General features: G+C 60.7%; 1 protein-coding gene across 1 annotated transcript; it reads right to left on the reverse strand.

Moving 5' to 3' along the window:
• Positions 1 to 5201: 5201 nt before the first annotated feature.
• On the reverse strand, positions 5202 to 6611 carry BHLHE23 (basic helix-loop-helix family member e23). Its single transcript, XM_090285355.1, has one exon. It carries the CDS (start codon positions 6562 to 6564, stop codon positions 5905 to 5907), a length of 660 nt encoding a protein of 219 aa, XP_090141481.1. The 5' UTR covers positions 6565 to 6611; the 3' UTR covers positions 5202 to 5904.
• Between the last annotated feature and the right edge of the window lie 18929 nt (positions 6612 to 25540).

Genomic DNA, 25540 nt, shown 5'->3' on the forward strand with positions numbered 1-25540 from the left:
CCAGATGGGCTCCAGGGTTCCACACTGCACCGGCCAGGCTGGCAGGCGTCTTGGGGCAAGAAACTGGGAGCCAGGAAGCGACTGCAGCTCAGAGGAGGGACCCTCCCTCTCCTCCTGTCCCCTCTCCGCAGTCACTCCTGGCTACAGCCACATTTGCTGTCCTTGCGTCCTGCAGCTCTCGCTGTGGGCGAGGACGCCCTGAGACTGAGAGGAACCTGCTCGGCAGGGGGCCAATGGCTTTTCATCTACTCTGGGAACCGAGATTCACAAACATAAAATACACATCCCCCGCCCCCCTTGTCCGTGATGTCTGAAATGAAGGCGCCCTCCCTGTGGACTCGCAGGAGCTGAGAGCCCCGAGGGGTCCTGGGGGCTGGTCCTTCCTACCATCCGGTGGGGTATGCGTTGGAGCAGATGGTCCCTTCCACGTGCACGTCCGCGTTCAGGTCCCCAGCCTCGTGGCGCCAGCTGACTCACAAACGCTGGGCTTTGTGAGTCCCCATTACTGCACCGTAGCATTTCCACTCCTGGACTGGTCCCTTACCGTTTGCTTTGTACCAAACCCTGCAGGGGCCTGGGGACACTGGGCAGAGGAGGCCTGGCTCCCACCTGCAGAGCAGGCCCCCCACCCCCACCCCGCACCTCCCTGTCGGCTGTGACCCCGTGGGAGCTCCTGGGCAGAAGCAGGCAGGACGGTCCCTGGACTCACACCCGTGTTCTCTGGGGCCGGGACGGGAAGCTCCGCCCCATGCATGGAGGCAGAGACTGTCATTCCCAGGGCTTCTGTGACTTCGATGCTGTCCCCATCAGAGCAGGAAAGCGCTGGAGGGCTTCGGGTGCAGAGAGCCAGCCGGCTGCCTAGCACCAGTTGGTGACAGAAATGCATCCTCTCAGATGCCTGGTGGCCCTCGGGGAGCATCACAGGCCTGTCTGTGTCTCTGGGTTTGTGGCAAGTTCCCAGGCTGGTCACAGCCTTGTTAGGGCAGCGCAGCCGTCTGCGGGGAGAGGGGTGGACAGGGCTCCCGTCAGACCGCATCAGGGCCCCTGGGAGAGCAGCCGGCGATGCGCTCATCACTCCCGACAACGCGGGGCTTGGAGGCGCAGCGAGCCCAGCTGGCATTCCTTCCCGCCCTGCAGGCATGCTGCCCCGTGACACCCTCCAGCAGGGCCCCGCTCCGGTGCCTGGGGGCAGCGTGAAGGCCCCTGAGCCTGCGCACCCGCCCTGCCAGAACACAACAGAACAGACACCTCGGCTTGTTCAGAGCCCCCCTTCCACGCACGTCTTTCGAGGCTGCCCTGCTCATCGCCCTGCGGGGCAGCTCTGGCTGTCTTCCCGCTCAGAGAGCGGCACTTCCATGCAGCTTTTATTCATACAGACAGACACACAGACCCTGGCCTTCCAGACGGGATCAAACCTGCAAAACCTGCTTTTTAGAACAGGCAAAACCCTGGAATTGAAGGTAACATTGCTAGTGAGGTCGGCCTTTCTGCATTTATGGAAACAGGGCTTTGCTCCTTCGGGACTCAATTTGCAAATGAGTATTAAGTTTCTAATTTGGTGGAGCGTACTTCCATGGGGAAATTGTAACGTAACTTCCAGAGTTACGAATCCATAGAGGTAATGGTTGCAGAAATAATTTAATACATTGTAAATCCCTCTATTTCCATCCCTTCAAACGGGATGTTAAAAGCGATTAAAGAGTACAAACGTATCACAAGCAAATTCACAGGATAAATTGCTGTAATCACTCAGCGGGATTAACCCAGGCTCCGGAGCTTCGGCCAGGCGCTCCCAGCCGCGCACAGCTGCCTCCATCCGCCGAGGGTGCGGTGAGGCTGTGGGCATCTGACCGTCCCTTTCTTTAGGAAAGCAGGATTGCCCTTTTTCAGCAGGCGCCTCTTCCTTTAATGTCCCCAACCTGTAAGGGAAGGGCACAGGCACTTTGCGCAAAGCAGGCATCTGGACTGGGACACTCGCTAGCTTCTGTCTCGGGGATGAAAGTCCGCGCGGGTTTGGGTTGAGTTCTGCCCCCTGAGTTTGGATGCCAAACTATTGCAGGTTTTATGGGAGCAAATGTCCTACCTGGGGGAAAACTCAGGTCTGGGTGTTCACGGTCTAGGGCCCCGTAGGGACTGAATTCCCAGGCCCTCCCTCAGCAGATGGAAAACTCAGCCAACAGTTGGGTTTTGTGCAGGCAGCGTAGCAGGGGGGTGGGTGAAATCCTCCTGCAGGAGTTGTTTGCAGAGAGGGAGAAAGGGCAGCCCACAGCCGTGTCCGTCGGGGTCAGTCGTTAGCGTCACCACTTTGTTCAGTAATCTGCGTGTCCTCTAGTTCCACCTGCTGAGCTGGGGCGCCCTGGGGCCAGCAGGCATGCCCATCAGCGAACGGAGATGGGGTGCAGCCTGGGCCTCTCCTGACCCGGCAAGGGACCCTACGGAGCCCCAAGCACCCATGAATCTGGCTTCCCAGGCTCGTAAGCTGGGCTTGAGGGAGGCTTGGCCAGCATCGCTGAGCCCTTGGTTTGGGTGGCTGATCGAGGAGGAAGCCTGTGCTGGGGTCAGGACAGCCCCTGGCGGAGTGGAAGGACCCGGACTTGCCCCACGCTGGCCCCCAGGCTTGGGTGCGGCTCAGCGACGCGATGCTGGGCGGCCCGTGGAACCAGGCACATGTACGGCCCTCACTGCACTGGGTAGGGAACGGTCATGGCCACTCCCGCTGCCCCGGCCCCGGCTGGGCTTTGCAAGCCAACACGGAAGAGGAATGAGCACAGGCCCATCCTGTTTGTCCGGCTCTGGAAGTCACTCCCTGAGTCAGCTCCTGATTCCTGCAGCAAAGGAAACACGGGCACTTCCTATACCCACGTTTCCAGGTACAGCTGCAGTGGCCGCGGAGCACCTACCGTGGGCTGGTCCTCACGTGAAGACACCCTGGATTTTGAAGCCCTCTCATGAAAAAAAGAGTCAATTATCTCCCTAATAATTTAAAAACACGAATGGCATGTTGAAGTGATACTATTTCTCATATGTTGATAAAGTTATCATTAACATGAACAGGTGAAATTCATTTTTTGCTGTTCTTAACTCATTCCATATACTTCACCCCTAGAAGACGTGAAGTCCCACATGTGGCAGGCAGTCTTTGTAGGGGACAGCACGAGCTTGAAGGGCACTGTGAGTACCTCAGTCCCGGGGACACATCCTCATCGCAGCCGGTGACCTGCCTGACCTGACACGGAGCTGAGCCTGCGCATTGTGAAAGGCGGTGTCAGACCCGGGTTGTAATGAAGTTCTTCCTGTCACTCCTGGCGCAGTGCCGCAGAAGCAGGGGCTCGGGAGGGCGGACGGGCAGCGAGTCCTTTCAGGCTGACCCACGCCGCGGCCGCCACCCCTGCAGGAGCACAGCCCTGGAGCAGAGAGTGGGAGTCCCCGCCAATGTTCCCAGAAGGTCTTGGCTTGCAACAGGCACCTCTGGGTGGTCGTATTTGGGGCGCACGGACTGTGGAGGGCCGGGTCTTTGGTGCTGAGAGAGTTCTCCAGTGTCTGGGTTGTCTGAGAACAGGAGTTTCCACTGCCAACGTGGGAGAGGCCAAATGACATTCACTTTGCTGCCCCAGTCTGCGTGACGGGCAGCCCCGTTGAGAAACCTACCTCGTTTCACGTTGAGAAGGCGCCCAGCTGAACCCCGGCGACAGGCACGCCGACTTGGGGGAATGGGAGGTTAAACAGCTTTGCAATGAAAAGAAAAGTTTTAACTTAATTTAACTTCCGCTTAAAGGAAGTTATTAGAAGGGTTTCTGAGTAGTTAAAATACTTCTCTTCAAAAAAATATTTTTAAAGATCTTATTTATTTATTTTAGAGATTTTATTCAGTTACTTTTAGAGAGAGGGGAACGGAGGGAGACAAGGGGAGAAAAACATCGTTGTGTGAGGGCCTGCTTGCCTCTCTCAGCCCCCCCCCAACACTGGGGACCGGCCCCCAACCCAGGCACGTGCCCCAACTGGGAACCGAACCAGCGACCCCTCGGTTCACAGGCTCAATCCACTGAGCCACAGCAGCCAGGAAAAATGGTTCTCTTAAAAATTGTTATCTTCCCCCCAACAGAGATTTTTCTTCCTTCACCTTTTCTGATAATTTCACATGTCTGCTGCGACCGGTCAGTGTCTGCACCTGGGAGAGGTCTGACACCCTGGAGTAGAGGCCTGTGGCCCCCGCTGACGCAACGTTCCGGAAACTGAAACTGCGCTGTGACAAAGGAACACTAATTTGATATTAAAATGTAATCACATTTAAACAAAGACGTTGAAATCAAACGCTTTATTCTGAATACAAACGAGGTACTAAGCACGTGTGGTCTAACGAGAACACGCAGCCCTGTTTCAGATGGTGAGTCACCTGTGACGTTGATCAGGGTCACTTTGAAATGACCCCCGCGCCCGATGGGAGTGACCTCGTCACTCAGAGGGCGTCTGAAGCAGAGTTCCCAACACTCAGCTCTGTGACTGCAAAACTGGCCCACTCGCCTCTTAGAGCGAGAAGGCCGGGGAAGAATGAAAATGTAAATGAGCAGAAGCTGGTATTCCGCACGTGTCTTTAGGAAGAAAACGTAACCACACACCTCAGTTTGCAAATACAAACGGGCCTTTGAAATGTATTAATTAGCGCTAAGTGCTATAGACAAGACGCTGGGTAGGGCGGGCGTCCTCTCCCCATCAGCGCAGCACTAACGACAACTGGGTTAATAAAGCAGATACTGTAGCAGAGCAGCTCCAGCACAAACCGGCGGGGACAGCGCAGTCCCCAGGGTGCCGGCAGGACTGTGTGCCTGTGCTGGACCCCAAAGGTACCAAAATTCTGAGCTGCAGCCCTACATAAAAGAGACAGACCTCCTCATCGTTCGCACTGCTCAGGGCGAAGCCCCCCCAGGTACTCACCCCTGGCCAGCCTCTTCCCCCCAAAGCATATGGGGATTGGTCGGGGGGAGGTGTTGCCAGGTCGCCGGAGCTAGACCAGGCCCTCGGTTGACACCCCACGCGCAGAGGGAGTGGACCCCTTCACGCAGACGCCTTGAAGCAGAGCGCCGTCTCCATTTAACTCCACAGGGGCCGCGCCCTGGGGAGCTCAGCGGCTGTTAGGTGGACAAATCCCGCAGGTTTGAAGGCAGCGGGGTCTGGCGTCCACTCACCCACGGAGGTTAGTTAGCTCCTCTGGTTAGGCGAGAAAATAAACACACTCAGACGCGGGGGAGCCGAGAAGCCAGGACCCGCTTTCCTGGCCTCCGAAGTCCAGCTCCTTGGCAAACGGCAGCTGCTAGTTGCGGGGCCATGCCGGGCGCGTCCTTTCCGGGCGGGGCGCAGGGTCGTGGAGCCGCAAAGGCTGGCGGAGCGAGGTGCGGCGTGTCTTCGGGATCACGCCCACCCAGAGGCTTGCTAAGAGCCGCGGAGGGGACAGGGGACTGAGGACGTGTCCCAGCGCGAGGGTCACGGCCCGCTGAGCAGGGTGGGCTCTGTCCCTGCGCTCTGGAGCGGCGGGCGGGCTGTTGCTGGGGGAACCAGCCGCCCGAGGTCACGGCAGCCGCCGCCCTGCTGTAGCCCCGGTTTTCTTTTTGAAGGTGAGCGGCGCCGCCCCGAAGAGCAGTGTTGGTCACCCCGAGCCCGGTCCCCACACTCCGTGACTGCGGGCGTTGGGAACGTGCCCATGGACGCTTCGGACTCCTGGGCGAGGGTTCCAGGGCCCCACTCAGAGCTCAGTCCCGGTCCGGACGGGCTGCGCATTTCCCGTGGCCCTGAGCTGTTCAGCGGGCACGGGCTGGAAGCGAGGTCGGGGTCCGGTCCAGACGGGGGACGCAGTCATCACGGTCGGCGTGAAATCCAGGACTCGCGCAGAAGGAGGGGGCGGCGGGGCGCTTAGGGTTTCTCGCTACAGTGTTTGCAAGGCGCCGAGGGCGTCCCGGAGAAGGCGGCGCACTTGTCTGGGCAGGGCAGCGCGGCGCCCGCGGAGAAGGGGTACACGGCGGCCTGGCCGAAGGGCGTGAGGGGCGCGGCCAGGCCCTGGCCCTGGTTGAGGTAGGCCACGAGGCGCCGCATCTCGTCCAGGGCCTGCGCCTGCATGAGGATGTAGTTCTTGGCCAGCAGCAGCGTGGCGATCTTGGAGAGCTTGCGCACCGACGGGCTGTGCGCGTAGGGGATGACTGCGCGCAGCCCGTCCAGCGCGTCGTTCAGGTCGTGCATGCGCCGCCGCTCGCGCGCGTTGATGCTGAGCCGAAGCGAGCGCTGCTCCCGGGGCCGCCGCCGCCCGTCCGCCGCGGCCCCCCTCCCGGGTCGCCGCCGCCGCTGTTCGAAGGCGTCGTCCTCGTCGCCGCTCTGCTCGCCGCTGCTCTCGGCCGCCGCGGCAGGGGTGCGGAGCGCGGGCGCCGGGGCGGGGTTGCCGCCCAGGTCCGGTGCGCCGTAGCCATGGGTCGCCTCGGGCCCCCGGGCAGCCCCGAGGGCGAGGCCAGCTGCCGCGGCGGCTGCGTAGCCTTGGCTCAGCGCCAGGTACGCGTCCCCCGACAACTTGAGCTCGGCCATGGCCGCGCCTCCGGGGCCCGAGGGCCCGCGGCCCCGAGGCTCGCCCGAGTCAGCGGCTGCCGCAGCTGCTGCTCCGGGCTTCAGGCGTCCGTCTGTCCGGCTGTTGGTGGGTCCCTGAGCCTCCGCGCGGGGGCCTCTCGGGCCCGCCTCTTCCCCACCCCCTGCTCCTGCTCCCCCCCTGCGCACGGCGGGCTGGGAGGCGGGCTCTAGCGCCCGCTTGCCTCACTCGTGCTTTAAGGTGCGGAGGCGCCCGCCGGGACTTCCAGGCCGTCCAATCGCAGAGGACCTGCTGACCGCCTCTTCCCCAGCCCGGCTCCACCTGCGCCGCAGACGGACGGTAGGGGTGGGGGGAGCGCAGGGACGGAAGGGGCGGGGGTCTCGGCGATAGGGTGGGGGCGGGGCTCCGCGAGTGCGCTTTACCGGCTTCTAGGCTGGCCCCCCGTTGCTGCCTCCTGCCACCCCGGGAGCTGCCACCACGTGGACACCCGCTTCAGCCCTTCGGGGGGTTGGTCCGCAGTCCCTGTAGCTAGCAGGAGCCGCCTCTGGTGTCGCACAACGCACCGAGGACATCCTGTTCGCCCAGGGGGAGCGTGTGCGGGGCGCCCACCGGGGCCACTTGGGTGGTCTGGGCGCCCGGCGGCCGCACAGCTGGGTGACCCGAGGGGCACACTGCGCGCTCCTGACCGCGTGCCACCCCCGGAGGCGCTCCGTCGCTGGAGGGAGCATTTTCAGTCTGTGATCAAGGGGCTGCAGGCTCCCTCTCGGGTGCGCCTGCCGGCGTGGCAGGCTTGCTGGGGGTGAACGGGACGTGGGGAGGGCGGGCCAGCTCCACAGGTGCCCCGGACGACCTGCGCAGTGGGGGCTGCTGGGCGGCTGGGGTCCAGGGACCTCGGGGGCTCAGGACTGCGTGGGGGACTAGGGCTGAGGGGAGCCTCCGTGTCTGCACCACCCTGGGAGATGTCCGGCGGGCGTTCGTGGGGCCGTGGAAACGTCACGTGGTGTCACAGGCACGAAGAGATTGGCTTTCAGTACGTGGCCAGGAGCAGAGTCCCCGCGTCGCTTGAGGGAGATTAAATTAAAGCCCACACGTGGCTCTCAGCCCAGGGATGGCCCGGGTGGGGCAGGCCTGGACATGGGGGCGTCTACACTCCGGGCCAACGAGCAAAGGCTCTGGGCCAGTTTCTGAAACCGAGAACCTTCAACATCTCCGAGAAGGGCTGGAGGCAGCAGGGGCGAGTGTGGGGGACCCGTGTTGGGGGACCGGGCACAGATCCGGAAAACGCAGTTTTTGGTCAGATGCCGCCACCTGCTGGCCGCTCGGGAGATTGCGGGCCACCCGTGGGTGCCGCATCCCCCGCCCTCCCCGGGAATGGGGAGGCCCATTGGGAGCCCAGGGAACCTGTCTGTTACAGGTTCGCATTCCCTTGGCTCCTGCGTCCCTGCACAAATGATTTTGTACGTGGTGCAGATGAAAGGTGACTACAGAGAGCATTGGAAGGCGATATTCTGGGCACTCAGCCTTGGCTCGTGGCGCTATTAAAAGACGTGAATGAAGTCGGGTAGGAGCCAGTTTGTTGGCTGGAGCCTTGGAGAATGGGAGGAGAGACGCCCCTGCTGGGGGCGGGGAGACGATGGCCCACTCGCTCCATCAGTGGGTGTTTGCTATTTATCGAGGTCAGGTGGACCACCAACACGAGGATCAGCCTCTGACAGGACCCACCGCTCCTCCTCCATTTCTGTGTGTGCATTCAAGCAGGGTGGAGGTGCCGGCACCCAGAGATCTGTGTTCAGGGCAGTGACTCAACGGGGACCTCCGTTGCCCGGTGCCAACTCCATGCCTCCGGGATGCCTTGCAGTGGAAGGAATCCTGACTAAATGAAACTGGTTTAGGAGAAAAGGTGTCTCTAGAGCTTCTGGTGATGTGAACCAAGGATGAGTTCAAGCACAGATGGATCTAGGCACCGGGGGTGGCGGCCTGAGGACTTGCTCTCCTCCACCTCTCAGCTCTGCTTTGCTCTGTGCGACCCCAAGGACATGGTGTGGCCAGGTGGCATTTAGTTGGGGCCCTGACAACACCCGGTCTCTGAGGACCCTGTGGCATCGTCCTGTGTCTGGCCACCTCTGCTGCCAGTTAATCAGACACCCAGTCATAAAATGTCACGTGATTACTTGCCAACAGTTTGATAACGACAGCGCAGTCCTCGCAGGCGGCAGCGGAAAGTGCAGATGCGGTTTACAAACTGTGCATGTGGACGTCGTCCCCGGCAGGAAAGGTGCAAAGTAAATGCCCTCAGCCACCTCCCCATCTCTCCCGTGGGCCGGGGTGGGGAGGCTGGATAGGTGATGCCCTGGCCACATGGGGTTGCTCACCCCAGTCCTGGGCAGGGACGGTCCTAGGCGGAGTCAGCTATGGCGGCATCCGGCCACTGTCGGCCCCGCGCCCCACACGGGCTCAGGAATCAGTGTGCAGTCACGGCCGGACGGCAGTGTGAGCTCCGTCAGGACAGATGCCGTTTTTGCATGTGGACTCGGTCACAAATGAAACCCAGTCGTGAAATCCAAAAGCACAGACGTGGGGCGCGTTTGGGGTAAAGTACTGGGTTTTCCACCGTGGCGTCTGGCATTGTTCTGAGCCGCTTTTGTTTTGAGAGTAAAATCCCAGATTAGAAACAAAATAAGAGAAAGGAACAAAGCGTGTTGAGGCTGGAGAGAGGCTGATGGCTCCCAATCCCAGAGCAAGACCCTTAGAGCCAATAGGCAGCTGCCTGGCACGTGTGGACATGCGTGTGGGGCACGGGGCATGGTGTCAGCTGTCCTGGTCCCCAGGAAGGGGGCCGGGTGTGTGTGGCCGGTGGGGTCTCGCTGCCCCTCTCCTGGGTCAGACCTGCCAGACCGCAGTTTCTTCTGTGGATGAGCAGCAGCTGTGACCCCTCAGGCCAGCTCCTCCTGTGGGCCGACCCTTTGCTCTGTCACTACCACTCGGGGAGCTTCCAGCTGCCTGCTTGCACCTCCGTGACCATGGCTTCCAAAGGGACCCCAAAGAGACAGCACGTGCCTCAGAGGCCGTCTCAGCCGTGCAGGCCAAGCCTGGACCCCAGGGCTCCCTCTGTGGTCAGGGGGCTGTGTGTGGACCGGCCAGGGTGAGGAGCACGAGCCGAGGGGACAGGCAGCTCGCAGCCTGGGTTGCCTTCCCACCATGGCTCCCCCTTCTCCTTGTCTCTCAGGCCCAGACGCCTGCCCTGGACCACGATCCCAGGCACGGCCCCCCCCCTGCCCCCCCGCCCAGGGTCCTGCTCACCTGAGGGCCAGGGGATCTCCCAGAAGGCGGCCAGTCACCACGGAAGCCAGCACTCTTGTCCCGCAGCCCTGGGTGGGGGTAGGGGGATGGCTTCTTGTGTCTCCCCTTTCCCCCCATTTTGTCCCCACAGCTTGTCCAGCTCCGCTGACGTGGTTTCCTGAATAAACGCTCAGGCCTGAGCTCTGTCCTCCCAGCTGGAACTGACATGCTGGTGGCTGCACAGTGGGGCCCCAGCCTCCGCCTGCCCCGCGTCCACAGGTGCCGTGGGACTTCCTTTTGGGGACAGATTAAGATCCCTGGGTACCTGTTTGCACCTGAGAATTCCTGGAGAGGGGTTTCCTCAGTCCCTCCTCTTCTCCTTTGTGGGTTTTCCTGGGGGCTTGCTTTGTCTGAAACTTCAGGAACAGGGCACTTTGCCGCCAAGGAGAGAGAAGGGACCACCAGAGACTGCGCGTGAACAGGAGCGTGAGGAGGAGGGAAACAGAGAGAGCGGGGGAGAGAGAAACAGCCCCTTCCGCCTGAACCTTGGGAGGGCTGCCACCGCAGGCTGGGGGCACCGGAAGCAGCCAGAGGAGAGAAGTGCCGGTTGGCTCGCACCCCCATGCCCTCCCCGGCACCGGCACCTGCCAAGGCCCCACGCGGCTGACCCATGGGCCTCTACTCTTGCCCCTGGAGCCCAGGACGACGTCCAGCCCGGCTCCTTCTCAGGCGGGAGGAGAGAAGGCCTCTGGTGACCTGGCCCTGGAGCTGGCTCAGAGGAGGTGCCCCCAGGTCACGTGGTCACCACCGTGCCAGGTCCCGATGGCCGCGGTGGTGGGTGGCAGGTCATGTCTTCACCCACATTTCATAATAATAATGAAGCTGCCTCCCTCATCCAAAGGGGGAGAGGGAGCTGCGGGCCACACCAGGGTCTCGGGCCAGTCGCAGCTCACTGAGCAGGGGACCTGGGCTGCGGTCTGGGTGTACCGGGAGCAAATCGCCTGCGGAGACGCCCAAGGCTGGCTCCTGCCTGGGCTCAGGGCCCCGCGGTGGCCAGAGCCCAGGAACCCTGCGACACCAGGAATAAGGATGGTCTTTCCTCAGTCAGAGTCAGCCCCGTCGCCGGAGGACCCCTTCCGGTCCACTCCCGTTCAGTTAGAAGGAGCACAAAGGACCCCGGTCAGACGCTGCGCGCGGCCTCCCGTGCGCTGTCCGTGGTGCTGACGGCCGCTCGGGCGCCGCGCGCTCCCTCCCCAAATGCGGGGCTGGATGCGTCCTGGGCAGAGAGGCGCACATCGAAGCCTGCCGCGTGTGTCCCGAGGCTGGCGGGCGCGGCCGCAGCACCCCGAGTCCACGCTTGTTTGCCGCCGGCCGAGCGAGCCGGGCCACTGACACCCGCGTCTGGGAGGAGGAGGAAAGGGCCGCGCGCTCCCAGCGGCTCCAGCGGCAGGGGCTGCCGGTGGTGCGCCTGCACCACACGCACCGCTCGCTTGACATCCAGGCGCTAAGTACCTCCGTGAGACACAGTAACCGGGAAAAGGGCCCTCAGCAGCCACAAAGCCCAGGAGGCCGTCCCCGTGCACCGCAGTGGTTTGTGCTCAGAGCCCCTGCACGTGTGAGGAGAAGGGGTGAGGAGGAGGGATAAGAGTCAGATCTGCGGGGAGGGGTGGCGGCCGGGTGTCACCTCGTCCCGCACCTAGACTGCTCTCAGTTCCCTCGTGCTCTGAGCCGCCGTGGGGACAGATGCACGCGGCTGGCACATGCGCAGCTCTGAGGAGGCAGGCGTTGGGTTGGAACCTCCGCAACCCCAGCTGCGACGCTCCACCGGGAGGCGGGGAGCTCGGGTCTGCTCAGGCCCCACTGTTCAGTGCTCAGGGCACTGACCCCGAGGCTGAGCCCAGCTGATGTGGGGTTTGGAGGCCACAGGTCCAGAGGGAGGGGCCGCGGCGGGACCAGCGCTGTGGCAACACGCCCCGTCCGCAGCATTTTGCACACAGGACGTTGACTGGGTGTGTCAGAGGGGAAGGGACATTGTTGCCACTTTTTCATCTTACAGCAAATTAATTACCCCAATTTAAAGTTTTACCATATTTAGCATCAACACATAAAAAAAATCAGTGTCAGAAAGTAATAATTCACTTACTGAGATATTAACTCAGTTGATGGCAATACATGGCTCCTAGAGGGAAACTGTGTGTGGGCAGGTGAGGGGGGCCCTGGGGCCTGGCAGCAGGTGCATGGCCCCCAGCTCCCAGGCACTGCTCCAAGGCCATGTTTGCCAGGTGTACCTCACTCACCAGGAGTAGGATTTGGGGTGGGGTTTCCTCTAAACCATGAGTTCTCAGAACTCTAGAATTCTGCTTCAATCTCACTTGCAAAGTTCATTCCCACACCCCATTTTGTCTCCATTCTCTGCTGAGCAAGTAGCTCTGTCTTCCTCCTTTTTCTACTGTGCGTCTCCAGGAGGTATCTCTGTGCATCACCATCACCACCGTCATCATCACCATCATCACCATCATCATCATCACCACTGTCATCACCATCACAGACCAAACAAAGTGCTCTAAGAGGCATAACCTTACTGTCCCTGTTTTTTTAAAACACTATTTTATATATTTATTTTAGAGAGAGGGGAAGGGAGGAAGAAAGAGAGGGAAACATTGGTCAGTTGCTTCTCACACGCCCCCAACTGGGGATCTGGCCCACAACCCAGGCCTGTGCCCTGACTGGGAATTGAACCAGTGACCTTTTGGTTCACAGGCTGGCACTTGGTCACACCAGCCAGGGCTTAAGATGAAGAAACTGTCCAATGATTATTTCTTGTAACTAGGCTGAGGTCAGGGCTGAGGTCACCTGGCTCAGGCTGCAGAGACCGGAACCACCCGCCCAGTGCTGGGCCCCACTGCCCCTGCCCATGGCCACCTCTCAGCAGGAGCCCCTCTGAGGACACGGTGGGGGCACAGGAGCAGCACAGTGGTGTGAGTGGGGCAGAGAGGTGGGGAGCATGGACCTGGGACCTCAGTGGGGACTCGGCTGGTGCGAGGGTCCCGGGGAGAGGGAGCTGCAGGGCAGTGTCCAAGGAGGAGGAGAGCCATGGTGTCCAGGCTGGAGATGCGCACGTCAGTCAAGACGTGCCTGGGAGGGGCTCCTGAACCCGCAGATGGAGAGTCTGGGCGGCGTGTGCATGTCTGCGCATGTGCATGGCCCGTGTGAGGGCAGGAAGCAAAGCCCATGCTTCACGAGGGCTTCTTGCCCACGACGGATTGGCCGCTTCTCTGTGCATTCCGGCAGATGGAGCCCCTGGAGCCGAGCTCCCAACCTGGCCAGGGCTGGGGGTGCTCAGCACCACCCCCTCGGCAGCCGTGCGCCCACCGCTCTCCTAAGTGATGCAGAATGTGTGACGGGGTCTGCTCTCCCGGAGGGGGCGCCTCCCGTCCTGGACGCAGAGCACCAGCGGAGAAGGCTCTGGGTCCACTCTCTCAAGGCTCTACTATGCATGCCTTTCATGGTGCCTCCTTAATTACGGGTTCCCACAGGCATTATCTGTGACACAGCCACGGATTTGGCTTGGAAAACAGGGGTGCAAGGCCAGGGGGCCTAGGAGCCCTGGCAGTAAAGAGACACTCGCGTCCCTCCCCTTGGGGAAATTAGGACAGTCAGTGCCGGAGTGCTGCCTAATTAGATTTCCATCAACCCCAGAGGGACCTGCTGAGGCAGCCTCTAGTCTGAGGCAGCCACTGGGCCGGGCGGTTTGCAAAGAGGCAGCATGCGTGGGGCTGTGGGGGCCGGGCTCAGGGGTGGAGAGCCTGCTGTCTGCCCACCGCGGCTCCCTCCCCTCCCTGCCCCTGGCTCACCTGGGCTTTCTGTCCTCTGCTCCACCCCTGCAAGGGGCACCCACAAGGGGCGGAGAAAAGAGACCAACCTTCAGGGTTCTGATGGGACAATTGACTCAGGACAGCTCAGATGACTTGCTCTCCCAGCTCCTGGGAACATTCTGCTTAAAGCGTCTCAGCTGAGGAAATCGGGTGCCACGTCTTTTCCAAATAAAGGCTTTAATTGCTGCAAAATGGATGACCGTGAAGAGGCGTCGGGAAAGGGAAGTGGGAGCTTATGGAGCTTCTCCATGCGTCAGCGTGCATAGCTCCTCCGGTGCCAGGAACTGGCAGGGGCGCTGGCCCCACTCTGGGTGTGGGGACCTCACCCCACACTGGACACAGCCTGGCAGAGCCTCACCTGCGCCGGCCTCCTTTGTGCTGGAGCCCAGGCCCAAACGGCAGCTGTCCCGTCCAGGGTCCTGTCCTGTTTATGCACTGTGTCCAGAGGAGGGGTCAGTGTCCCCAGATGGGGCCCAGCGCACAGCAGGAAGACGGACAGGTGGCTGGGAGTTGGGGGTCTGAGCAGGTGGGCTGCGGGTGTGCAGTGACTGATTTGGGTGGGGCAGCTGCGGTCTGCCTGTGATGATGCTGGGAGTGTTGCTGATGTACCCCTGCCCACGATGTGGGGGGCAGCGGGGGGCAGGGGGTCTCTGGTCACAGCATGGCAGGCTCCATGTGTTCTGCTGGCCCCTGGAGAGGGACCATCCCTCGAGTCCAGGAAGATCTCAGGGATCAAAGCCAGGGCCCGAGACACTACCCAGCTTGACATTCCAGAACCCAGGGTGCCACACCCACAGCGCCCCTGTAGCCACACCTGTGGGTACGCACCTGCCTTTCCTTCCAGGGGACAGAAGCCCTCCCTGGCTTTGCATCTCTCTGAACTCCCCCGATCTTCTCTGGCCCAGAGGCGGCCCTCTCTGCCCACCCCCAGCTTTGCAAGGCTGGGGACTTCTGCTCTCCACCTCCATCCGCACCGAGGCCGGGACACCCTCTGTGGCCAGAGCCAGGCCACAGCAGGTCTGTGCCCCAGGCCAGATGGGGCAGAGGGTGCAGCAGGACCCCCTTGTCACCTCCACCCAGGCCCCTCGGCCACCGGCCAGGGCCCCCTACACTGCTTCCCTGTGAAGGAAGCAAAGGGGAATCTATTTTGTTGGTAAAATGCTGATTATCATAGATAAATGTATCTAATTAGTCTCATTTGCTGACACACAAGCCTTTAATTGTGGGCTGAGTAATTAGGCATATCTGCATATGCAAATGACACAGTTATACCCTACATGCTGTCTAACGTGATACCTCCAGAGACACAGCCGTCTGTCGCAGGAGAAAACGTGATGTGTTAATTTACACAGACACCTTTCCTGGGAACCGGCAGGTCCTGTTTGTTTATCTGATAATTGGCGAGCTGGGCACTCTCTCCTGCCGCAGAAACAGCTGGGGGACCCGGACACTGGGTGGCTCCCAGGGTCAGGGCCTCTCTGGGCCACCTGGATGCCAGCCCCTGCTCTGTGGCCGGTGGGTTTGGTGCCAGCGACACCCGAAGGCCGCAGCTTGGCCCTGTGTGCGGTGACGTCCCCCCCAGGGCTGCAACTGCCCACACTGCGCTGGGGTCCCGGCTGCAGCGGCCCCTGTCCAGGGCCGGCCACACCACCTCTCCGCGGGGCGTCCTGCTTCAGCCTCAGGACGAGGCCCCATCCCGGCTGGGGACTCAGGTCCCTGCTCTGTGTCAGCCTCCCCGCCCCTGCTTCCGGCTGAGGCCCCGACCCTCTGGTGACGGGGCGGGGTGGGGGCCCCAGGTGCCCGCCGCAGGTGACCACCCCAGTGTCTCCAGGTCCATGGGCGGGGAAGTGGCCTTCAAGAGCATTCAGGGGACACCACCCGCCCCGCGAGGAGGAAGGAGGTGCTTCTGACCTCGTCCCAAGCAGAGCCAGGCTGCTGGTGCCGGGGCTGCCCCTGGGGTGGGGGCCACCCTGGGCGATGGCGGTCCGACCCCCTCCGTTGCCGGCTCCCGCCCGGGCCTGGGTGGTCACATGGGCAGCGCTGGGGAGGCGGAGCGTGAGGAATTTGGCTCCAGCTGGGACGGCGCAGCCCCTGCTTTCCAGACGGCAGCCCCTCCACCCGCACCCTCCCGTCGCCTGGGCAACCGGCTCCGTGACGCTGACAGGCGCTGACAGCCGCTCAGCCCGCCTCCAGCCCCGCCGGCTTCCCTCCCCGAGCCGGGCGCGCGGTGCGCGGTGCGCGGTGCGCGGTGCGCGGTGCGGCCAGCAGAGGGCGGCGCCGGCCGGCGCTCCGCACGGCGGGGTGGGCGGGCCTGGCTTGGCGCAGGCCCCGCTTTTCGGAGTCTCCATGTTCCCCCCAAAGGCTGGAGGCCCGCTCCCACGGAGAGCAGCAGGCAGGGACGGCCGTTGGCTGGCGTGTCCACAGGGCGGGTCCACCTTTTTGGCCGACCCGCGTGGCCCCAGCCCGGCTTTGGTGGCGCTGAAGGTCCCCGGCTGTTCCCACCCCGTTGCCCGGGGGCTGCATCGCCCTCAGCTGCTGAGGGGACGGGAAGGGCAGGGGTCCCAGGCGCTTGGTCCCTCACTCTCGGGCCCAGCTGTTCATCCGTTCATTCTCTCCTCGTCCACACGCACGCAGGGGCCTCTCGCCCAGGGCTCAGACCAGCCGCGCCAGCCAGGACACAGCCGCTGGCGCAGGCCGTTAACCTGACATCGTAACCACAGGGGAGACAGACCTTCCTGTGACCTCTCCATCCTGCGAAGAGAGAAAGGAAAATGCCGGAAGGAAGGAGGAAACTGTCTAAACTGCTGTCGGTAGCTCACTCAACGCTGCAGGTGTGGACACCTGGGCCTGCGGACACACCTGGGGCTGTGCACGCTTGGGGCTAGCTTGCTGTCCCACTAAGGAGCCATGGCCCCAGGACCCAGGGCCAGGACTGACAGGGTGGCAGAATGCTGGGCGGGGACCTCTTAACCTGGTCACCGCCTCTCAGATAGAGGTGTGGGCACCATGCAGGACCAGAGCCAGATACGTGGAGACAAGGTGACCAGGGAGATTAGATGAGTAACCCTGCTCAGGCCTCTGAAGTCCACCCAGGCTTGACCGCTGGTCATCGGAGGGGGCAGATGGGGCGGGGCTGCTGGGCAGAGCTTCACGTGGAGACCACGAGCCCGGGGCTCTGCAGGAGGCTGCAGTCTGAGAGCTGGGGGCCACTCCCTGGTTTGCTGGTCTGACTTGCGTGGGGCGGCAGTCTGGGCCCAGACAGCCTGGCAGAGCTGAGAGGCCAGGCCAGGCCAGCGAGGGCTGGAGCTCACCGCAGCCTCGCTGTGGTGGTGGAGGCTGGGCAGGAAGCTTCTGGAAGCTAGCACAGGTGGGGCTGGTTTTAGGGTCACGCCCAGCCCAGCCCTGGGAGACAGATACCTCTCAGCGAGACCCACTCTCAGCCCATCTTCCTGCAAGGACACACGTAGACCCTGGGCGGACCCCATGTCCTTAGAAGAAGACATTCCCGTCGCGTTTCCGTGGGATTTCCTGCTGAGAGGCCGACACCGCCCCGGGCTTCCCTCTTGCCCGGACGTGCTCCTGAGCACCCTCAGCTCTCGCCTTGGTCACTGTGACGGGGCTCAGGAGAGACGGGTTTAAATACTTCCACGTGTTTCCGCAACTGTGGCACCTGGGACATCTCCTCGCTAGGCTCCGTCCAGAAACCATTTCCTGGTCAGATTTGGTCTAGAAACCGGCCCTCAGCCTTCCTAGGAAGCAGGGCCGCGGTCACCGGGGGAGGTGAAGCGGTTGGTGAGGATTAAAACGACCCTTTTGAAAGGACAGCGGTGCACCTAACTCGGTGGGAATGACCCGCCAGCAGGAATAACTGTCCACATCAGCTCCCAAACACAGGCCTGCAAGCACAGGACGGTCTCCTCGCCGGTCCCGGGCTCAGCAGGACCCGAGGCGTCGGGGGAGGCAGCTGGCCACTTGGAAGCCTGACCCAGGTTCCAGTCTGTCTTGGACGAGGCCGCTTCCTGCTGTCTGTGGGCCTGTCTCCGACGCCCTGCACCGGCGTGAACGTGAACACGGCCTGCATAGGCGTGGCCACGGGCCCGCTGTGGAGCCACGGGTCCGGCAGGCACGCAGCTCGGCCTGGGGGAGGGGCAGGCCCGGCCTGGCCTCTGCTGCAGCCACTGCGGGCGCTGGGCGTGTCTCCGGGGTGATCAGCGTTGGCTGGAAGCGAAGACAAGAAAATGCGGGTCTTTGTGCCTTTGTGTCTTCTGCCGGGGAGTCAGCTCCTCCCCAGACTGTCGGAATGGAAATAATTTTAGAAGCTATTGTTCATCGCAAGCTCTGCGCTTAATGGTTAAAAACAAATCCCGAAGTGTCGTCAGAGATGCTAAAATAACTCCACCAGCGAACGGCTGGGCTGGACAGAAATAGACGTGGGCCCGGACCCAGAGGCGCCTTTTCCACGGTGGTGGCCGGGCTCCCACGCTCCGGCAGCAGCTGCCCTGACCTGGTCTGCACATCCTTGGCGGGGTTTGGAGGCTTTCTTTGGGCCCAATGCGGAGTGAGATCCCTGGGAGCTGGGCCGGGTGGTCGTGGTCGGAACCACACACGGTGGGCGCGCCGAGGGCCCTCCTTGCGTCAGCACTCAGCCCTCGGCCCCGCTGGCCGCCCCTTCCATTTGCGCCTCTGACGCCCAGGCTGCCCAGCTGCGCTCCTGCTCCCGGTCTCCCGCCTCCAGGGTCCTCTTTCATCTCGGGGGGGGGGGGGGGTGCACCTGAACGTTGGGGCTCTGGGATTAGGACGGGGCGGGCCCCCCAACCTCAGACTCTGTCCAGGCTGTGGGGGGTCAGCTCCGCCTGCTGACTCCCCCGTCCCTCCCTAGGAAACCAGCTGCAGGGCCCGCGCTGCGTTTTGCTCCCTCATCCCTGAGGTGGATGTTTTCCCCAGATGCCCCTCGCTTCCCTTCCTCTCTCGCTCATATATTTGGGGGATCGCTGCTCACGAGGCTGAAGCAGCTGTGTTCTGAGAGGCCTCGTCCTGGGCTGGGGACCGTTGTGCGCCAGGGGAGAAGGGCGGGAGCTCCACCAGGGCAGCCGCGGTCCAGCCGCGGTCACAGTGCCGTCCCCTCCCTGGCTGTCCCCTGAGGCAGTGGCAGCACCAGCACAACCCCCAGTTAGAGGACAATTAAAATGCCTGGCCCGGGTGGCTCCTGCTGACCCCCAGGGAGCTGAGCTGCGTAGCTTGGCAGGGGCATGCGCCAGAGCCCCGTGGAGGACTGCCGGCTGGGGGGAGGCACGGGCCGTCCTCGCCTGGCCGTTGGCAAAGCCGCCTGCCACCTCCTGGGAGGGCTGGGCCCCTGCCGGCGGTCGCGGGGTGCTGAGCGGTCCCAGTCCGCTGTCCACCACGCGAGGGTCCTGTCAGAGACCCCCGGGGCCCGGGCGCTCTCCAGGGTGCTCAAGACACGAAGTCCCAGCGGCTCCTCAGGGCCTCCCTGCTGCCCATCGAGAGTCACAGTTCTGCCCCACCCCCCACCCCCCGTGTCTCTGGCACCCTGAGCCAGTTCAACAACCTCAGTCAGACCTGGAGGCTTCTCACCTCACCCCCGTTCTGGCCCCTCTCTTCTGCCCCCCGCCTTTCCTGCCTCCTCTCTCCTCTCCCTCCTCCCTCACGGTCATGAGCCAAGAGGACAGAGGAGGACACCCTTCCTCTGCTTGGTGGTCCCTTGAGAAAGTGATTTGGAAATTTCTAGTTCCTCCAAATCCTGAGAGTTGGGGTTTAGGCACCTGTAACCCCAAAATACAGACTCGAGGAGGAAGCCGTGCTCTGTGGCCTATCAGTGGGTCTGATGCTGAGTTCAGGCTGAGAGGGGGAGTCCCAGGGGCAGACCCACCCCCAGTTCACACCCCACTTCATGGAGCAGAATTTGCACATTTTTGGAAACGGACAGGCCCTGTGCACAGACCTGGAGCTTCTCCTGCGGCCACAGAGCAGAGACAAGCCCCTGCCGCCCGGCAGGTCCTGCACGTGTGCCGAGCATGTGTCTGTGCCCAGCACCTGGCTGTCATGGCGGAGGGGGACAGACGCAGCGTGGGAGGCGGAGCGGGCGAGCTGTGTCCGAGTGGGCTGGGATGGAGGCAACCCGGAGTGGGCCGCTGCTGGGGAGGCTGGCAGGGCGTGGGCTGGACCCTCGGAGGAGGAGGCTGTCTCCACCGTGGAGGCCATGACCTTGGAGAATGAGGACATAAATAGCTCAGTTTGGGACTATCGCTCCTTTCTCTGTTTCCCCATCTGTGCCACGGCCACATGACAGGGACCTGTTGTTCTCAAGGCTGGTCCCCAGGCCAGTGCTTGAGACCAACCTCAGCGGGGAGCACGCACCAGGAGCCCAGGGAGGGGGGGCCATGACTAGGGACTCAGAGCTTAAGTGAGGGGGCACAGTGCCCTTCGGGGTGTGGTCAACATCCCATCAGAAAATGGGGTGGCCTCTGTCACGTCTCAGCAGCAGGCGGGGACACTAGTGGATGAGAGAGAGGGATGGGGTGGAGGGGCCCTGGTGGCATGTCCTGAGGTTGGGGGTGAGGGGACAGGGCACCACCCAGCCCCAGCAGGTGGGCAGGGCACTCGCATGAGTCATGGGGGAAACGACCAGGGGAAAACGCAAGACAGGCAGCGAGTTCTCTGCCCCCAAGTGCCAGCTCACTCCTGGGCCACATCAGCCCGTCAGAAATGTCACCAGAGCCCGGGGACCCCACGGCATCGGGCAGTGCGGGGAAGGGCCGCGTGGGTGCTGGGCCTGGGAGGAGTCACGTGGACCCTGGGGGCGATGAGGTCAGAGTCAAGATGAGGAGGTTTAAGGGCTGCTCCCCGTTCCCGGCCCCAGGGCTGGGGAACGTCCCTGGAAACGCACTGCTTGTCCGCACAGACGTGTGGGCGCCCACCGACCGCGACTCCCCTTGGGGGGCAGGGCAGGCGAAGGAGGCGCTGCCCAGGATGGTGCGGTGACGGGTGATGAGCTCGGCCGCCAGGGCAAGATCCGCCCGCAGGAAATGCCTGACCCATGATCCTTCCCACAAACGTACAAACCAGAGAGGAATTAGTTCAGAGGCTCCGATTTCTCCGACAACCATCGGAATATGTAAATAGGGGACCCTTTTCCTTCAGCCGCGGAGACAAACAGAGACGAGACGCGTTTATTAGCATAGAGATGAGTTTAATCAAATCAGCCGGAGCACAAATGAGCCGCAGGAAAGGCAATGAAGCTGGGAATTAATTAGCTGCATAATGATGACAATGTTACTGCTGATCATCCCAGGCCACACCCTCTCCCAGCCACGGGCTCTCCCGAACCCCAATCCTTTCTTTTGCGAGAGACTCTGGGCCAGGACCACCCGATGGCCCCTGGGAGCCGGGAGGAGGGTCGGCCGCCGGGACTGGGGTACAGGCTCCTCTGGGGCAGGCCCACAAGATCTAGGGGGGCCCTGTCTGGGGACTAAGAGCCAAGAGTCAGGGAGCAGCACCAGAGTGGGACACAGGAGCCCAGATCTCCCAGAGAAGAGGCCATCACCACTCCAGTCCCACCTGAGTGGGGAATTCAGGGGTATCTAGGCCCCACCTGAACTGGGGGTGTCCCTACGTGCGTTTAAAGTCTGGAGGGGAGAGGCTCAGCCCCTGGTTCCATGCAGGGGAGGGCCCTGAAACCAGCCATGTGAATCCCAGCAGGACGGAGTGCCCCCATCTTGGGGAGGCTGGCGTTTGAGAACACTTGGCTGAAACCGAAAATAAAACGACTCACTATGTGTTGGCTCCACCTGCTGAAGTTAGGCGGGCCTGACGTTTTCTTCTTTTGTTTAATTTTTTTAAAGTATGTTTTATTGATTATGTTGTTACGGTTGTCCCAATTTTTTCCCCTTTGCTCCCTCCACCCAGTACCCCCCTTCCCTCCAGCAATCCCACCCCCCTCAGTTCATGTCCATGGGTCGTGCATATAAGTTCTTCGGCTTCACCCTTTCCTATATTATTCTTAACTCCCCCCTGTCTGTTTGTACCAACTGATCATGCTTCTTAGTCCCTGCACCATTTCCCCATTTCTCCCCCTCCCCCCTCCCAGCTGATAACCCTCCAAATGATCCCCATACCTATGATTCTGTTCCTATCCTGGTTTGCTGAATTAGTTTGTTTTAAATTCAGTTGTTGATAGTTGTGAGTTTGTTGTCATTTTAATGTTCATAGTTTTGATCTTCTTTTTCTTAAGTAAGTCCCTTTGACATTTCATATAATGATGGCTTGGTGATGATGAACTCCTTTAGCTTCACCTTGTCTGGGAAGCGCTTCATTTTCCCTTCCATTCTAAATGAGAGCTTTGCTGGATAGAGTAACCCTGGTTGTAGGTCCTTGCTTTTCATCACCTTGAATACTGCTTGCCAGTCGCTTCCTGCCTGCAAAGTGTCTTTTGAGAAATCAGCTGAGAGTCTTATAGGCACCCCTTTGTAGGTAAGTCTCTGCTTTTCTCTTGCTGCTGTTAAGATTTTCTCTTTAACTTTCACCTTTGGGATTTTAATGATGATGTGTCTTGGTGTGGTCCTCTTTGGGTCTAGCTTGCTTGGGACTCTCTGTGCTTCCTGGACTTGTATGTCTGTTTCCCTCACCAAATTTGGCAAGTTTTCCTTCATTATTTCCTCACTTAAGTTTTCAGTTTCTTGCTCTTCCTCTTCTCCTCCTGGCACCCTTATGGTTTGTATGTTTGCACGTTTAAAGTTGTCCCAGAGGTTCCTAAGCCTCTTCTCATTTTTTTCAATTCTTATTTCCTCATTCTGTATTGGTTGACTGTTTTTTCTTCCTTATGTTCCAAATAATTGATTTGAACCCCAGTTTCCTTCCCTTCACCATTGGTTTTCTGTGGATTTTTCTTCATTTCACTCAGCATAGCCTTTACTTCTTCCCTTATGCATTTGCCGTACTTAAGCATATCTGTCAAGTCTGTGAGCATCTTTATCACCAGTGTTTTGAACTCTTCATCTGTTAGGTTGTCTATCTCCTCATCTATTAGGTTGTCTATCTCCTCATCACTTAGTTCTCCAACTGGAACTTTGATCTGTTCCCCTTTTGGGGACATACTTTTCTGTCTTCTCATCTTGACAGGCTCCTGTGTTTGTTTGCCTCTGTGTCTTAGGTAGAGCTGTCGCACCTGTTACGTTGTAATGGGTGGAACCTTAGGGATTCGTCGGTATGGGGTGGCCCCTTTCACCACATTGTGGCGCTGTGTGTAGGGTTAGGGTCTGAGAGGGAACAATGCAGCTTGCTCAGCACTCGCCCCTTTTCCAGGCACTTCTCCCACTTCTGTATGAGACCGGCACCTCTCTAGCTGCTGCCCTGGCCGTCATTCCCAGAGTGGGTGGGTCTGTGGACGTTCTAGGACCGTGGGGACCCTTTAAACAAGCAGACTCTGCTGAGAGACTGGCAGTTTCTGCCTTCGCCCCAACCCCCACTGGTCTGCACAGTCAGAAGCAATGAGGCTTGATTTTCCCTGGAGCTGAAACCGTGAGCTATGTGGTCTGGTCTGGTGCTGGGAGCGCTTCCCAGGTGTCCCTCCTGACTTTTAAAAACATGTGACCGCGCTTTCTGCTGGCCTGCCGCTGCTGCCGCCACCACACAGAGTCCTCTCTGCCCCAGCTCCGCCCCTCCTACCTGTCTGGATGAGTATTTCTTCTTTATACCTTTGTTTGCTGGACTTCCATGCAGCTTGATTTTCTGGAACTTCTGGTTGTCTCTAGTTCTGAGGTAGTTGTGTTCCTTCTTAGCTGTGGAGGGAGATGCAGCGTGTCTGTCTGGGCCTCCATCTGGGCCGGAAGTCCAGGTGGGCAGTTTTAAGTTGGAGGAATGCAAAGGCCAAAGGAAGCCTCCAGCGTTTTCTCCCTGTTGCCCGCTTTAGACAGAGAAATTGCAGACAAGGAGGAAAAAGCAGCAACTTGCACCCTGTGATGCTCCACAGAAGAAAGGCCAGTGTTGTTCTAAATTAGACTCACCGCCTCCTTTATGCCAGGGACCCACGCGAGAGGCCCCATTCAGCAACTGGAGGGAAAACAGTGGGCGCCTTCGTGGGGTGGCAGTGGGATGGGGGAGGGGTAGTAAGACAGGCTGGGTTCAGGAAACCCCACGGGAGGGTGCAGCTTGGCTCTTGGGGGCAAATGAGCCCCCACAGAGGCTTCAAACCTCACAACAGGGTGGGGGGCAGGGGGCAGGCCCTGTGGGGATGGGGTTCTGGTTTCAGGGAACTAGTGGGTCACACACCTCCGTGAACGTACTAAATGCCATTGGACAGCCCACGATGGGAGGCTTAATTCCATGTCATGTGACTTTTACCTCAATAAACTGCTTTTTAAATGGCTGAGGTTTTAAAAGTCAGAGGTGTCCCTTCTGGAGACTATGACGTACGTCCGCTGGCACCCTGACAGCCTGGGCCGTGGGAGGGAGCTCCCCCCTGCCCCCGCCCCGTGCCCTGCGGTCGGCTGTGGGGTTTCAACCAGCAGGGCCAGTGGCCACCATGTAGGGCATCACCGTCGGCCGTCACCCTCTGTCTCTATGCTGCCACTGTGTCACCAGATTCAAGACACACAGACACACGCCCCTGACCCGGCTCGCGGCCGGTCCCCTGTCTGGTTCTCACGTCTGCTTCCTTATTCCTCAGCTTCCCCACTGTTCTGCCTTTCTCTTTATTTCACGACGCAAAGAGATCTGGCTTATGGGGAGGGTGCCAAGCAGGCTGTGGGGTGTTTAGGGGTCCACCGTGGGGACACCCCGGCTGGTGATGGCATCTCCGCATGTCCCAGCCGTGTCCTCTCTCACAGAGTCCTGGCTGGTTTACATCTCCAAGGCTCTCACAGCACTGAGCGTAATTTCTGTAGTGGCATTTGCAAAAACCCCTGACTCTGTGCCTGGGGTGGGTTTCTGACGTCCCCAAAGGGTGTGTCACCTGGAACCCATGTGTGGGGTTTTATTTGGTAAAAGGTCTTTGTAGATATAATGAAGCCTCTGGACCCTGGATTGGGGTGGGCCCTCAGTCCAACAACAAGTGTCCTGATAGGAGAGCGGTAGAGGGGACTGGAGACAGAGGCCGGCCTGGCTCCGGGGCTCCCCAAGGCCTGCGGCAGAGCGCTGGCCCGAGGGTGGACGGCCTGGCCCTCAGCTCCCGGTTCAGACCCTTCCCACCTGCAGGCAGAACCAGGACCGAGGACCTGTGTCCTCTGTTTCCTGTCCCAGAGGAGTGGACAGTGCTCCCCTGGGCCGGAGGGCGGAGGGTCAGTCAGGAGCAATGCTGCACACCAGGGTGGGATGCGGAGGAGAGATGTGGGCAGGCAGACAGGCCCCGAAACGTGCGCTGATGTGCAGCCGGGGTGGGGGGTGGGGCACTGGATGAGGGCAGGGGTGCCTCCAGCCCCAACACCCCCCCCCCGTCCCCTGCCTCAGCCCCTTCCCTGACGATGAGGACGGAGGAAAACAATGAAATTCAATCTGCGTTTTAAAGAACACGAGAAAATGAAAACCAGGCCTGTTAATTGTCTAACATTTTGTTAATTAATCAGGCGTACAATTTAAAACTAGCTTTGCTTTCTTGCTGAAGAAATTAATCATAATTTCTTACTGAACCCAGCACACGGACACGGTTCCCTGGGAGGGACTCCTTACATGCCACACTCGGCGCCGCGCAGCCGGGGGGTCCCAGGCGGAAGCAAAGCCGGAAGAGGCTCCCCCAGGGAAACGTGAGTCTGAAGACGCTTCCTTGGAAACATGTGCAGTTGGCGGGAGGGGCCCCTGCTGTGTCCAGGCGAGG

Source organism: Furipterus horrens, unplaced genomic scaffold, assembly GCF_987537825.1.
Source record: "Furipterus horrens unplaced genomic scaffold, mFurHor1.1.pri manual_scaffold_8, whole genome shotgun sequence".
Classification (NCBI taxonomy): domain Eukaryota; kingdom Metazoa; phylum Chordata; class Mammalia; order Chiroptera; family Furipteridae; genus Furipterus; species Furipterus horrens.